Here is a 13,002-nt window from a genome sequence, read left to right on the forward strand (position 1 = left end):
GAGTTAATTAACACTAGGATACGTTTTCACTAAATTGTGCAGTGCTTAAGTATACCTAAAATGAGCGGCTCAGGGTCAGACTCTAGAAGTCTGAGCAAACACTGGCTAGTGATGTTGAGTCACACTACCTTCTCCCCGCCTGTGGATCACTACGCTGCTGGCTGAGGGTCGCAGAGGCTCCCACACAGTATAAAATGCATCTGCATTCTTTTATACAGCTTCATAATATTTCTTCAGTCTGAAGAACCAAAATATATTTGCTCTTTTCCTTTTGATGTGCAATGGGATGGCTGGCAAACACTCATGGCGTGTAACTGATGCTACAAACCCACCTTCTGCTTCTTCACTTGTTCTGTATGAGAGAATTTACACCACTCAGGGCATGGGTTTTACATGTGCTGTCTTCACTTTACACAGCCTCAGCAGCCAATCCTCCTTCCTAGGAGCAGGGGATGAAAGTGTCTGTCTGTCTTGATGCTGTCACAGACAGCCCACTGCCATAGCCATAGCTATGAGAGGCAAGGCATAGCATGCTCCTATGGCTCTCACTTATGTCTCTGTTATAGTGGATGACACTGTCACATGCTGCAGAGCTCTCAGACCTTCTTCAGGGGGGCTGCTGGACTAATTCTTTCTTCTTATCAATAAGAAGAGTTATGCCCATTATAAGACTATTCTCCTCCTCCTCCTCTTCCTCCTCTTCCTCTTTGTCTCCTTCCTTCCTTTTCTCCCCAGTTTGTTTAGGCCTCAAATGTTTTTTTCTTTTTCTTTTTTAGTTTTTTGAGACAGGGTTTCACTGTGTAGCCTTGGCTGTCCTAGCACTCCTCTTTAGACCAGGCTGTCTTTGAACCTGGAACTTTGAATCCCTGCCTCTGCCTCCAGAGTGTTGGGATAAAAGGCATGTGCCACTACTGCCCAGCTATAATTTTTTATTTTGTGTTCATAGTGTTTGGACTGCATGTATGAGGGTGCAAGAGTCCTGGAACTGGAGTCACGGGCACTTGTGAGCTGCCATGGGGGTGCCAGGAATTGAACCTGGGTCCTTGGGAAGAGTGACAAGTGCTCTTAACCACTGAGTCATTTCTCCAGCCCCAAAACACATTTTTTAGTGGAGTGGACTTTAACCATTTCTTTTCTAATTTTTGCCCTACCCCACCACTTCAGTTATTTATAAAGAAAACTCCCAAGCTTTCTTTTAGCAATTTTACAGTTCCTATTTTATATTTAAAATATGTTTATCCTTATATTTTATATTTAACTAGTTTGTAATTAATTATAAGATATAAATTTGTTTACTTTTTAGAGGATAAATTTTTCTTTTTTATTAATTTTTAAGTTAGTATACAAAATAATGGGGTTTTAACATGTTTGACATATATATGTATATATATATAATTAATTTTACTCATATGTGCCTGCCTGCCCTTGCCATTCCTTGTCCCCCTTCTTACTCTTGTTGGTTTCCTGCTTAGTCTTGTGTGAGTGTGTGTGTGTGTGTGTTCTACACATGAGGGAAGAGAATACACAGAACTCTATTCCTATAAACTGGGAGGGCACAGGCCCTAGCAGGGAGCCTTGTACTGTTGTTTTGCTAAATGGTCACGCAGCAAACTGCCCTTAAATGCTTCCGTTTATATCCACAAGTTTGGAGGAGCTGCCTCTCCTAGCGGTTAATGCAGAGGCTCAAAACTGGCCAAAGTGCTGAGAGTAAGTGACTGTCAGCCATAATTGGGCCATTTGCACACCCGCACAAGTCTCAGGGAAACCATGGAAGAGTTGGCGGCTGGGGGTGCTGTGGAGTTGACATGGCTGCTGCACTCCTAAGCTCGCTGCAGCTATGAGAACCTGCACACAGCCACACTGCACATAAATAGACTCCGCAGATGAGAGATTATCTTCTGTCTTTCTTCCTTGCTACCCTGTCTTATTTTCCCCTCCATTAGGTATTTCCTCCCTCCATATAGGTTCCTTCCTATTTCATATATATAGACATATGTGCACGATAAATGTTTTAATAATTATACACATAATTATAAATAGGTATATCTCTGCATTTATAAATAGTGTCTAGAGTCCTTTTATGAGAGAAACATGATATTTGTCTAAATCTAGTTTATTTTGCTTCACACGATGATCTCCAGTTGCGGTTACTTGAAAATGGTGTAATTTTGTTCTTTGCAGCTGAGGAAACACCCCACTGTGTTTACCCGCCACCTTTTCCTTATCCTTGCATCTGTAGATGGACATCTAGCCAGCTTCCATATCCTGGCCTCTGTGACTAGGGCTATAATAAACACGGGTGTGCTGGCATCTCTGAAGAGCGCTGACAAGGAGTCCTTCTGGGTGGGCTCAGGAGTGGTGCAGCCGGGCTGCACAGTGGCTCTCTCCTGTTTTCTGAGGCTCTCCACACTGTCCGAAGCTTCATGAGTTTTGCTTTGCTGCCATCTGTATGTAGCAACCTGTGACAGCATTTGCTTCCTTTTCCTTTCCAGTTCTTTGAGGTAAGGTCTCAGTCCGTAGCCCAGGTTGGCCTTCAATTCATTGCAGTCCTCCTGCCTCAGCCTCCCTGGTGCTGGATCACAGGGGCAGGTCACCATGCCCAGCTTGTTATCCCAGGACAGCCATTCTGACTAGGATGAAAGAATCAGCGCAGCTTTGTTTAACTTGTCCCCGATGGCTAAGGATGTGGAACGTTTTTTCATATATTCATTGGCCATTCTTGCTTCCTCTGAGAACTGTCCATTAGTTCATTCACTGGGCCTGACCCTCTCCTTGAGACAACTCAGGTGGTTATTGCTGCTTCCCACAGAAATCCTACTAGCGAGGGAGTATGTCAGCCAAACCAATATGGTTCTCACAAGGCCCCACTGCCTTCCAGATCCTGGAGTCTTTACCCCTCCAAACATTAGCTCTCCGTGTTGAGACTTTGGTTTCTGTCTGATCATGGGGCATCTGGAAGCTTCTAGGGACCGCCATGAGGTCTACCCTAATAAAGATGCTGGTGGAAGATTGGCCCTGTATGGACACAAAGTGGTACACCAACCAGCTTTGACTTCTCCCGACAGTGAAACCCTGCAGGCTCTTCACATAAGGCACACGTTCACCGCTGGTCTGAACTAGGGTCTACACAACAGGGGTGCTCCAGTTGAGTACGAAGGTTTCTGTAAGTAGGATGGCTCTGGTCACCTATCTCTGAGAAGTTCTACCCTCTGCCTGAAGTTAGGCAGGCCTCCCAGGAGCACGAGTCCCAGAGGGAAGTCCCTGAAGCAAGAAGACAGCTGCTCAGGGGGTTCCCAAACTCTTCAAAAGAAGACAGCTGAGGGATGAGCAGAGGAGGGCTCAGGGAAGTCCAAAAGGGGAGGCCGGAAGGGGGAGGCCGGAAAGGGAGGGGCTTGCACGGTTCATTCATGCTCCTTCCTCTTTTCAGTCCTTATCCCAGCAGTTGACTGAAAGACCGCACCAGCCACCAGCTTCCTTCAGCTGTTCCCAGCTCTCAAACAAGCAGCTCCCCCCCATGTTTTCATTGGTTGCCATGGGGAGATAAGCATGGATGTGAATCAGGAAATGCCTGGGGCTCACACATGGACAAGTGCCAGGTATATTTTTAAGACATCGGGGAAGCCCGTCACCAGGGAAGGAGAGCCCTCTTCCCTGATTAGCTGCCCAGCACCAGCTTTCCTTAAGGCCTAGTTTGTGAACAGAAAGTGGTAGAAATATGAACTTCTTGCTTTAATTCACTAAGTGTTTTAAGCAAAAAGTTATCTCAGTTTTTGGTTGGGTGCAACAAATGGTAGTGACGGGCACTGTAATGTTCATAACGATCCTCCACAATCCTGACCAAGTGTTCGTGACTTAGATCCTCTTAGCCCCATGAGAGCAATTTGCCTATAGTCACACCACTATAAAAACCTTAACCCCAGGGAGCAGAGTGCTGGAAGTGTCACTCCCGATGTCACAGGAGAAGAGAAAGCTTGGTCCCCAAGACTTGGCTCGTAGCTATCCCAGATATCCTGCCTCCCTGGGATGCCCACTAGTATTGAAACCCAGTGACACATGTGGTGACTAGTTCAGGAAACACAGGGACATCAAGTTTCATTTTCTTCACTGTGAAGAGACTGAGGTAGCAGAATAAACTCCATTTTGCTTTTAAGACTCCATTCTAAGTTAACTTGCCCTTAGAGAGGCATGGCCTCCATCCTTGAGGTCTGAGAAAAAGCATGAAATGGCCCTGGCAGTTGCAAAATAGACACAACTTCTGCCGCTGGCTGATAACAACAGAGTGGGCTAAGAAAACATAAGTCGTTCCCAAGTCCAGGTGCTCCCTTTTGATGTGTGCTCCCTCCCTGCGATTTAACCAGGTGCTGTAAACCAGTTAGCTTTTTTGTTGTTGTTGTTTTTCGAGACAGGGTTTCTCTGTGTAGCCCTGGATGTCCTGGAACTCACTTTGTAGACCAGGCTGGGCAGTTAGCTTAAAGGCCAAAGCTCGGTTACCCTCTCATGTAACACCGAGGCTTGGAAACCCCCACCTGTGTTTTTTTCCTGTGTAAACCCCCTCCCCCTAGACCTGGGGGCTGCCCTCCTATCCTGTTCCATCATCAGAAAGGTTTGTGGCCTAGGCTCAACAGCCTGAATAAAGGCTCTCATGTGCTTGCATCAGAGTTGTGGTTCCTGGTGGTCTCTTTGGGGTTTTTGAGATCTGATGAACTGCTGGTAACCACACTCCTGTCTGCTTCAAATCCCATAGCATCTAAACAAAGCATGAGGTAAGTGTGATCCACCAAACGGCCCCTATTGGTATCTAGAGCTGAGTTTTGGTGGTTGTAAATGCTATCTTCTGTGTGAACGGGGCATTGTGGGTAACTAAGACACTTAAAATGAGGAAACAATCCTGGCTTATCTGGGTTCCTAAATGTAATCGCAAATGTCCTTTTAAGAGCCAGGCAGAGGCTGGGGATGTCGCTCCATGTTAAAGTGTTTGCCTAAAATGTACAAGCCCCTGGATTCACACCACAAACAAACACAACAGACTGAGAAGGGGGATTGAGAAGCGATATGTAGCATGGCTGTGTGCGGACACAGGAGAGAAAGCTGGGAACCCAAGAATGTGAGAAGCACAGCTTAGATCTAGAAAAGATTCGGGAACTAAGTCTTCCTTGGGCCCTTGGCCCCCACCCAGGGGAAATTATTTCAGGCTGTGGTCCTCTGGAACTGTTGGAAAGTCGGAGGTGGTTCGTGTCCACAGGAAACTAATGAAGTAACTATGCGGTGAGCTGCAGCAGTGGTTTTCCAAGTGTGGACTGTGGGCCTGGAGCCTGGAGGCACCTGAAGCATTGCAGAGATGCAGGTGCTTAGGCCCACTCTAGAACCCTCAGAATCAGGACCTCCTAGTGGGTTCCGGGGCCTTCGTTTTAGCGAGCCCCTCACTGATTCTGACTTTGGGTATAGTGCAATGGTTAGCAACAGCTAAACCTTCTGATCACCAGGGGAACTTGAAATGCTGCCCATGCTAGGGGTGTCTAGCACCTAGAACCCAGCCCAGACTATGTTATGGGGGTTACTGCTGTGGACTGCTGTTCTCCAGCACTGTGTTATTGGGGTTACTGCTGTGGATTGCTGTCCTCCAGTTCAGCTGTGAAGACCTTTGGAAACCTAGAAAAGCTGGAGGCTGCAAAGGGAGGGAAAGGCCAGCTGGGCTTCTGGCTCTGGGGCTTACAGTCACATGCCCAGAAGGGCCCAAAGAAGCAGATATAAATTAAAAAAATGAAGCAGGTGTGAGGCAGGTGTGAGGCAGGTGTGAGGCAGGTGTGAGGCAGGTGCGAGGCAGGTGCGAGGCAGGTGCGAGGCAGGTGCGAGGCAGGTGTGAGGCAGGTGTGAGGCAGGTGTGAGGCAGGTGTGAGGCAGGAGGAAATGGAGACTCTGGATGATCGGGAGCAGATTCTACACATGGTCGATGTGCCATCCCAAAAGGAGGGATCAGGACCACCAGGTCAGTCAGCGTCCCAAGAGATTTGATTTGAAAAGAGGCCAGACATATATTTAAATATAAAACCATCCACATTTTAATCATTATCAATTAAAGCAATTTAACCCTGTTCTCTCCATGGTCCAAAGCATGAAGGCAGTCACCAGCAGTGATGAGCAGTGACCAGCAAGTCAGCCAGGACAAATTCTCACAGATGGCTGACAGAAGTTTCCTGTGGGTGGGATAATTGTGTCTGTGTAGGCACATGGTTGACTCTCACTGGAATTTAGTTGAATGAATACATTCTCCCAGAGTATGTCTGTGGGACAGAGACTGCTCTGCCCATTTTACAGACAGGAATTTGAGGCTCACCCCAGTGAAGTCAACTCCCATCACAGCTCAGTTCATAACCATGATGGTCAGAGCTCAAACCCAGGACCCTTCACTGTGGGGGTTGCTGTAAAGAGCAGGTGCTGTTGTAGCTCTCGGAGAGCTCTGTAATAGAGAGGTCTGGGACATGGGCATTGGTAACAGTCATGGGCAGTACTCAGGGGCATTAGAAGCACTTAAGGAAGGCCAGTCACCAGCATCTTGTGTGTCACATGGAAGTCAGAGACTCTCAGTCTCCAAAGCAGTTCTGTTGCTTTGTGTGATTATACATCAGAGGAAGGCAGGCCTGGGTATCCCAAAAGGTAATGGAGAGGGGTGGAGGGGGAGGTCAGGATGGCCAAAGGAGAGCCTTCCACCTCCCAGGGAAGACATGTTTTTATAGAGCTGGGGAATGAGAAGGCCCTGCTTCTATAGAGGTTTGGGATGGGGGTGGAAGATGCCTGAGACCTCCTAGAGCCCCTGTAACTTAAGAACGCTCCTGATGTTATTATCGAGAGGAAATATGGGAAGCTAAATGAGAGGAGATGGCTTGCAAGTGCATTATGGGACATTAAACAATAGCTGATCAGCATCAGACACAGATAAATGACCTGTGATCTAGTGCCAAAAATCTGGACGGTCCCCAAGTGGTGGTCTGGCTGACATCCAGGCAGCAGAGTGTATATAGCTAGACATTGTATAGACCACAGAAGTAACAGCGAGGATTCCGGCACCCACGCAGAATCACATCCTTCCGTGTGGCCACACTCTACGGTGACAGGTTTGTGTCTTTTCCTGATCTGGATTCTGAAACTTGGATCCACAATTGCCCTGGAGAGTTCCTGCTTGCCTTCCTGCCTGGCTGGGAAATGCTTTATGGAAGAGGAACATATGTCCATGTAGGCAGAGGGTAGGATGGCTCACAGGCCTGAAAAGGTTTGTGGAAGTTGCCTTGGTTACAAGGAGGTTCCCATCCTCCAAAACACCCTGACTCATTCTGACGTTTAGGTTCCCAGTAACAAAAATATCAGCGAGATCAAGCCATGGCTGGGGAAGTCATGCACACACTCATACAGCAATGCCAAGCTGAGCATGGAGGGGTGTGTCTGGAATCCTAGCACATGGGCAAGAAGGCTAAGATAGGGTGGTAACTGATACCTAGGCCACTCTGTGCTGTGTAGTGAGTTCAAGGCCGCATGGACAATTTTAGGAGATCAAAAGCCAACAACGGTAGTAACCACCTAAGTCAGTGTTCAATTGTTTGTTGGAACTTTGGGTACTGACCACTAGAGGACAAGGTAGGAGGGAAGGGATGATGAAGAATATAGAGGAGAGTTTCCATGGATGGAGGGTGGCCTTGCAGTTCTGAAAAGTCCACTTATACATTTATCCAGGCCTGAAGCAGATTTGGTTTACATTGCTAGAAGCCCTGGACTTAGAAGGATTCCAGTCTCCTGATCTCCCACAACTCAGCTGTGTGGCCTTGGGTGAGTTATCTAACTAATCTCTCTGTGCCTAGGAATCTTTTTCAAAGAAGCAAGAGTGTTGCTCCACTCCCACCCCAGGTGTGTGATTATCACATACGTCTAATGGGAGGTCTGTTCCTCCAGAAATATTGCCTATGGGTCTATGTTTTATCCTTCTAGAAGCCGCAACTATTGAATTCTACCCATAAGTGGACACCAGCACCAAGTCGGTCTATAGACCCAGACAGAGCACAGACAGGGTCAGCCCATAGCATATCAGATGAGATGACCTTTAGGTGACCCACAGAACATGAACTTCAGCAATAAATGATTATAGCTTTAAGTGTTGGAGGGTAAGTTTATTCCCCCAGCGAATGGCTACAGCGAGGCACTCTAAGCTCCTGGCACTTTTAACAGAAACCGTTCTAAGTTCTGTCATTTTGCTACCTTTGGAAGCTCAACAGTTCTTCAGTATTCACTGGACCGTTTGTGATCATCATGCCGAGAAACAGTTCCTCTGCGGCAGTCAGAGTCAACCACAGGGGTCTCATTCCCCTCAGCCACTCTTTGTGGTTTCAAAATCATTCCACAGTTCTTTACCATTTTTATTCCCACCCTGCTATTTAGCCCAAGTAGTCTAAAACCTGAGCTTCTCCTGCCCCAGGTCACCAGAAGGCTGGGTCACGGGTGTGCACCCTTACACTTAGCACCTGCAACTCAGTCTGATAGACTATGTTCCATCCCTGGACCCACATGGTGGAAGGAGAGAACCAACTCCCGTAAGTTGCCATCTGACCTCATGTGCACCTGTCACTAATACATTAATAAATAAAAATGCAAATATATGTACATATACATATATCTGCCTGTTGTCATTGCATCTTTTGTAAGCAGCATTATGGGCCTAGAAGAATGATACTCAAAGTTAACAGACTGGGGTGAGAGCCTAGATCGCCCAAGGTAGTAGTCTGTCAAGCGTCTGAACTTAAGTACTAGGACAGATTACATCACAAGTTTGGCCTCTTTGGTGCTTTCTGCTCCCTGCCAGTCTCTCCTCTGCTGCCCTGGAGGCTGTCAGGTAATATACACCTGAGTCAGAGAGTTGGGGGCTACTGGTGGTTCAGGAGTGGGGTCCTTCCTGAAGAAAAGGAAGGGCCGTCCCCCCCCCATCTGTTCCCCCCTGTTCTATGTTGTACCCACCCCCCATGTGGGCAAGCTCTTCCTGCATGCCTCTTAGAGACCTTCCTCCACCAAAATCCTGGAGGACTCTGAGCCAGCACAACCCCCTAGAACAGGGGCTGCATCCTACTTGCCCCAGTGAAACCCTGAAGCACTTTATACCCCGTCAGGCACACAGCAGACTCTCTTAAGGTCCAGTAGGCTGTGTGAAATGGTTTTCCTGGTGGCTGTGTTTCAGCATCTGCACGGCTTACCTTCTTCAAAATGGTGAGAATCCACAAAGCTTAGAGTAGAGGAGGTCAGATCGAATCAGATTGTTGGTGAGTATTTAAAGGACTCCTATGGTCCTGACTCAGGGAACAGCTTCATTCCAAGGCCTGAATTCATTTCAGATGATGCTTTGGATAGCCCTGGCAACTAAATGTGGGGACAAAGCGAAGTGACTCCCACAGGAAACCCCACACTGGCAATGGTTTCTCGGGTTGACCCCACTGTTTGGCCAAATGCCCAAAGCCTACATTCCCAATCACCAGATCCAGAGTTAGTGATGCATCTAGAGGGCCTTGTGTGGCTGGGGTGCAGCTCTGTGATGGAGGACTTGCATGACTTGTTCAAGGCCCTATTCCCGTGAACAGGAGGCCTACCCATCGATCCCACGGTCTGCTTCAAGGAGCTCCATACTACAAGACTTTGGCTTGGGGTTGGGTTTGGCCAGTGGGAGGCTCTACAATAGGTGGTTGTGATGGGAGGAAAGAGGTCGGAGAGTTCCCTCTCCCTGCTCTGGGACCCTGTGTGACATCACTTATGCTTGTAGACCTCTCCTGCAGGCCACCAAGGCTCGGGGGATCTATTTCCCCCACTTCGTTTTCCCGCCTTCTCAAGCATAGAGGGGTAAAGTCTTTCTCCAGTCAGAAATCCCTGTGCCCCTCGACATCACAGTTATCCTTGACCCTGTGCTTCTGAAAGTGACCCCTTCACTCAAGTCTTTACATTGGGCACATCTAAGCTGCATCTTGTCACTGTGGTGCCCTGACCAGTACGACCTTCAAAAACCCTTCTCTAAGAGAGGTCTACATTGTGCAGGTTCTCTCCTGCAGTGAACATGCCCCCCCCCCAACACACACACTCTACAGATGCAAAGGCTTTTTGTTCTTTTACTCAATAAGTAGCTACTGCGCATCTACAGATCCAGCACTGTCTGACACTGGAAACATCTATAGTGACAGACACACAAGATGACACGATCCCTGCCCCCATGGTGCACGCATGGTCTATACCGAATGGTCTCCAGGAAGTCAGACTGCTCATCAGAGGCAGAGCTGAAACCAGAGAAGCAAGGTTCCCTAATTCTTCCAAGTCTTCAGTGAATCCCCAAAGAAATCTATAACCCAAATATAACACAGAAGCATACACTAGGCCAGACCAAATTAGCTACCAAGTCCTCTTGGGATTTTTGAAACAGCGTCTCACTATGTAACCCAGATCAGTCTTAAACACACCACCCTGCCTCAGTGTCCCAAGAAGAGCCCCAGGCGGGTGGCACCGTGCTCAGCTACCAAACTTCCCAGTGGATCAGAGAATAATGACCCTCAGACTAGATGACCTGTGAGAGACGTGCTGCTGACACACACTCTTGGCGATACAACCACCTGCTTCTTCTGCCTCCCCTGGTATTCTCTCTGGCTCTCTCTTCTTCATCTCTCTTCCCTGCTTCTTCTGTTTCTCACACTTTTATAATTAGCCTCACAGCAATCTTCCTGCCACTCCCTTAGGGCCTGCAGTTTGGCAGCACGCTTGCCCGGGAGCTGTTTTTTATGAATGGAGAGCGGTGGGTGGTGAGCCTGGAGGAATGCTCTCTCTGGGTTTCATAGGCAAAAACACAGAATCAGCTTCGGTGCTTAGGAAATAAGGACTAAGGGTGCCTTAGAGCAGGGGCTGAGATGAACTGAGGAGGGTGTGAAGGAAGTAGCAAGCCCTGGGGTCTGCTTGCTTCCTCAGGCCCTCTGGAGATTTCCTCAGATTTCCTCAGATTTCCTCAGAAAGGTTTGCAAAGGCTATGTCAGTAACCCAATACTTCCCCTGTACCAGGTCAGGCAGGACAAGGGCAACAGCCTGGTGGTGCCTGCAGAAAATGTTGCCTGGCTGGCCAACTAAGCAAGCCTTCTTCAATCTCCCAGCCCTGCACTCAGCAAGCAAGACACATTTGGTTCCAGGTCCACTGACCCTCTGGAAGCCCTCATCATTCCTTTAGCACCTCTAGATGGGTTGTCAGAACTGAAGAGAAGAGAGCCCAACACGAGAGCAACCAGGGCTGAGGAAACAGCAAGCCCTGCTGACAGTGGCCAGGCAGAATCCCCTGCCCTTCAGAAAGGTTGACAGAGCGATATTTGCTTCACAGCATCCTGAGTTACACCCCACAGGGAGGAGGTTAGAGACAGATTTATAGAAACACCTTACAGAAGTTCTCACTTCTCAAGAATGTAGACTTTTCCATCCCCAGCTCCCAATTCCCTGACCAAAATGATTCATGCAGTAAATGAGCAGCAGAGACAGGAACACAGAAGCAACGGCTCAGAGTCTGGCTTTGAGCAGCTGAGTAGTGACGGTTGGAAGGAGGACAGAAGTGCCTTTGGAGACAAGCTCGGGTGACAGGAAGCACCTTGGGGGACAGACCATCGCCCCAGAGCCTTCCTCTGCTAACAGCAGATTGGCAAAAAGATCAGGACATATTGCAAGACCATCTTGAGTCCCCCCACCCGCCTTCTGCCCCTGCAGACAGAAGCGAGGAAAGTCCCGGTCATCAGTTACCTGCGGAGATTGGGACGACACTGTTGATGAAAGTTGGCTGAGACATGATGGAGCAGAAGAAGAGTTGGAGATAAATTCCCAAAGTCATTGGATTCAGGACCACCATGCTGGCCAGGTCTGGTTAATATCAAGTCAGAGGGCAAGGCTAGGCTGCTGGGAGCCTCTCCTAGCTCAGCTTTGTCCTGACTGCGAGCTCGCGTGCTCTCTCTCTCTCTCTCTCTCTCTCTCTCTCTCTCTCTCTCTCCTCGACTTCCTCCTTGCTTGCCTCCCTCCCTCTCTCCCTCCCTCTCTTTTCCCCATGCCTTTATCAAGAAAGAATGCCAGCCATGTCCCATTAAACCGTCTCTGGACTCCACAGGGTTATATTTATCTCAGGCACTGGGTCAAATGCCCACATTAAAATTAAGATGTCAGAATTTTCTTTTCTTTCTTTTCTTTTTTTTTTTTTTTGAGAGTGAGGTAAGCAGCTATGGAACAGATGAGAAAGAGGACAGCCAAGTCTCCGAAGTTTACCTGTCACCACCCTCAAGGGCAGATGGGTCTCTTGCTCCATTACCCACCGTCAGCGGTAGACTTGGAACACAGGTGTCCTGCCCTAGCACTAATCAAGTCTCTGGTATAAACTGCCCTCCCGGAGGACAAGCTGCTGGCTTGGGACAGTCTCATCCACCAGAAACAAGTGCAAGTCGAGCTGGGACTTTCTGCTGGGGAACTTGCAATTCCAAACAGCTGTTGCTATGAAAAGATCCCCTACTCCAGCCCCCACCCCAACCCCCAGAAGCTGCAACCCTTTAACCTCATGCAAAAGAAAGCAGATGGGAGCAGTAAAAGCACACTCGAGCGGACCATTCAATATGGGATTGTTCTCAGAGCAACAGCATCATCAACTTAATCTCCGTTAGACAAAATCTCCTGAGACAAAAATAATTCCAGGGGCTGGAGATGTCTCGGCAGTTAGGAGCATGTCCAGGCAAAAGTTTAGTTCCAGCACCCGTGCTGTGTAGCTCACAACTGCCTGTGGCTCCCGCTCAGGAGATCTGATGTGTCTGGTCTCCAGGGCACCTGCACTCATGTGGACGTACCCCACCCCCATACCCTAGCCCCCCCATAAACATAATTATAAAAATAAATTAAAAACCCAAAAATATTCTTAAAAGAGTTTGTAAAGACTTATAGTGATCATTAGCTTAAAAAAAATCAGGCAATTAAAATTCTACT

General features: G+C 48.1%; 1 protein-coding gene across 3 annotated transcripts in view; it reads right to left on the reverse strand.

Moving 5' to 3' along the window:
* Nucleotides 1–12,028, reverse strand: part of Colq (collagen like tail subunit of asymmetric acetylcholinesterase) — a 54,468-nt gene extending 42,440 nt beyond the window's left edge. For 2 of the 3 annotated variants that reach the window (XM_029469125.1, XM_029469126.1), the window contains exon 1: nucleotides 11,785–11,945. In XM_029469125.1, coding sequence (XP_029324985.1) covers nucleotides 11,785–11,890 — 106 coding nt within the window. In that variant the 5' untranslated portion in view covers nucleotides 11,891–11,945. Of the gene's footprint in view, nucleotides 1–11,784 lie in introns of all 3 variants that reach the window. The other variant, XM_021182123.1, reaches the window with a different exon arrangement.
* Nucleotides 12,029–13,002: the final 974 nt, after the last annotated feature.

Source organism: Mus caroli, chromosome 14 (genome assembly GCF_900094665.2).
Source record: "Mus caroli chromosome 14, CAROLI_EIJ_v1.1, whole genome shotgun sequence".
Classification (NCBI taxonomy): domain Eukaryota; kingdom Metazoa; phylum Chordata; class Mammalia; order Rodentia; family Muridae; genus Mus; species Mus caroli.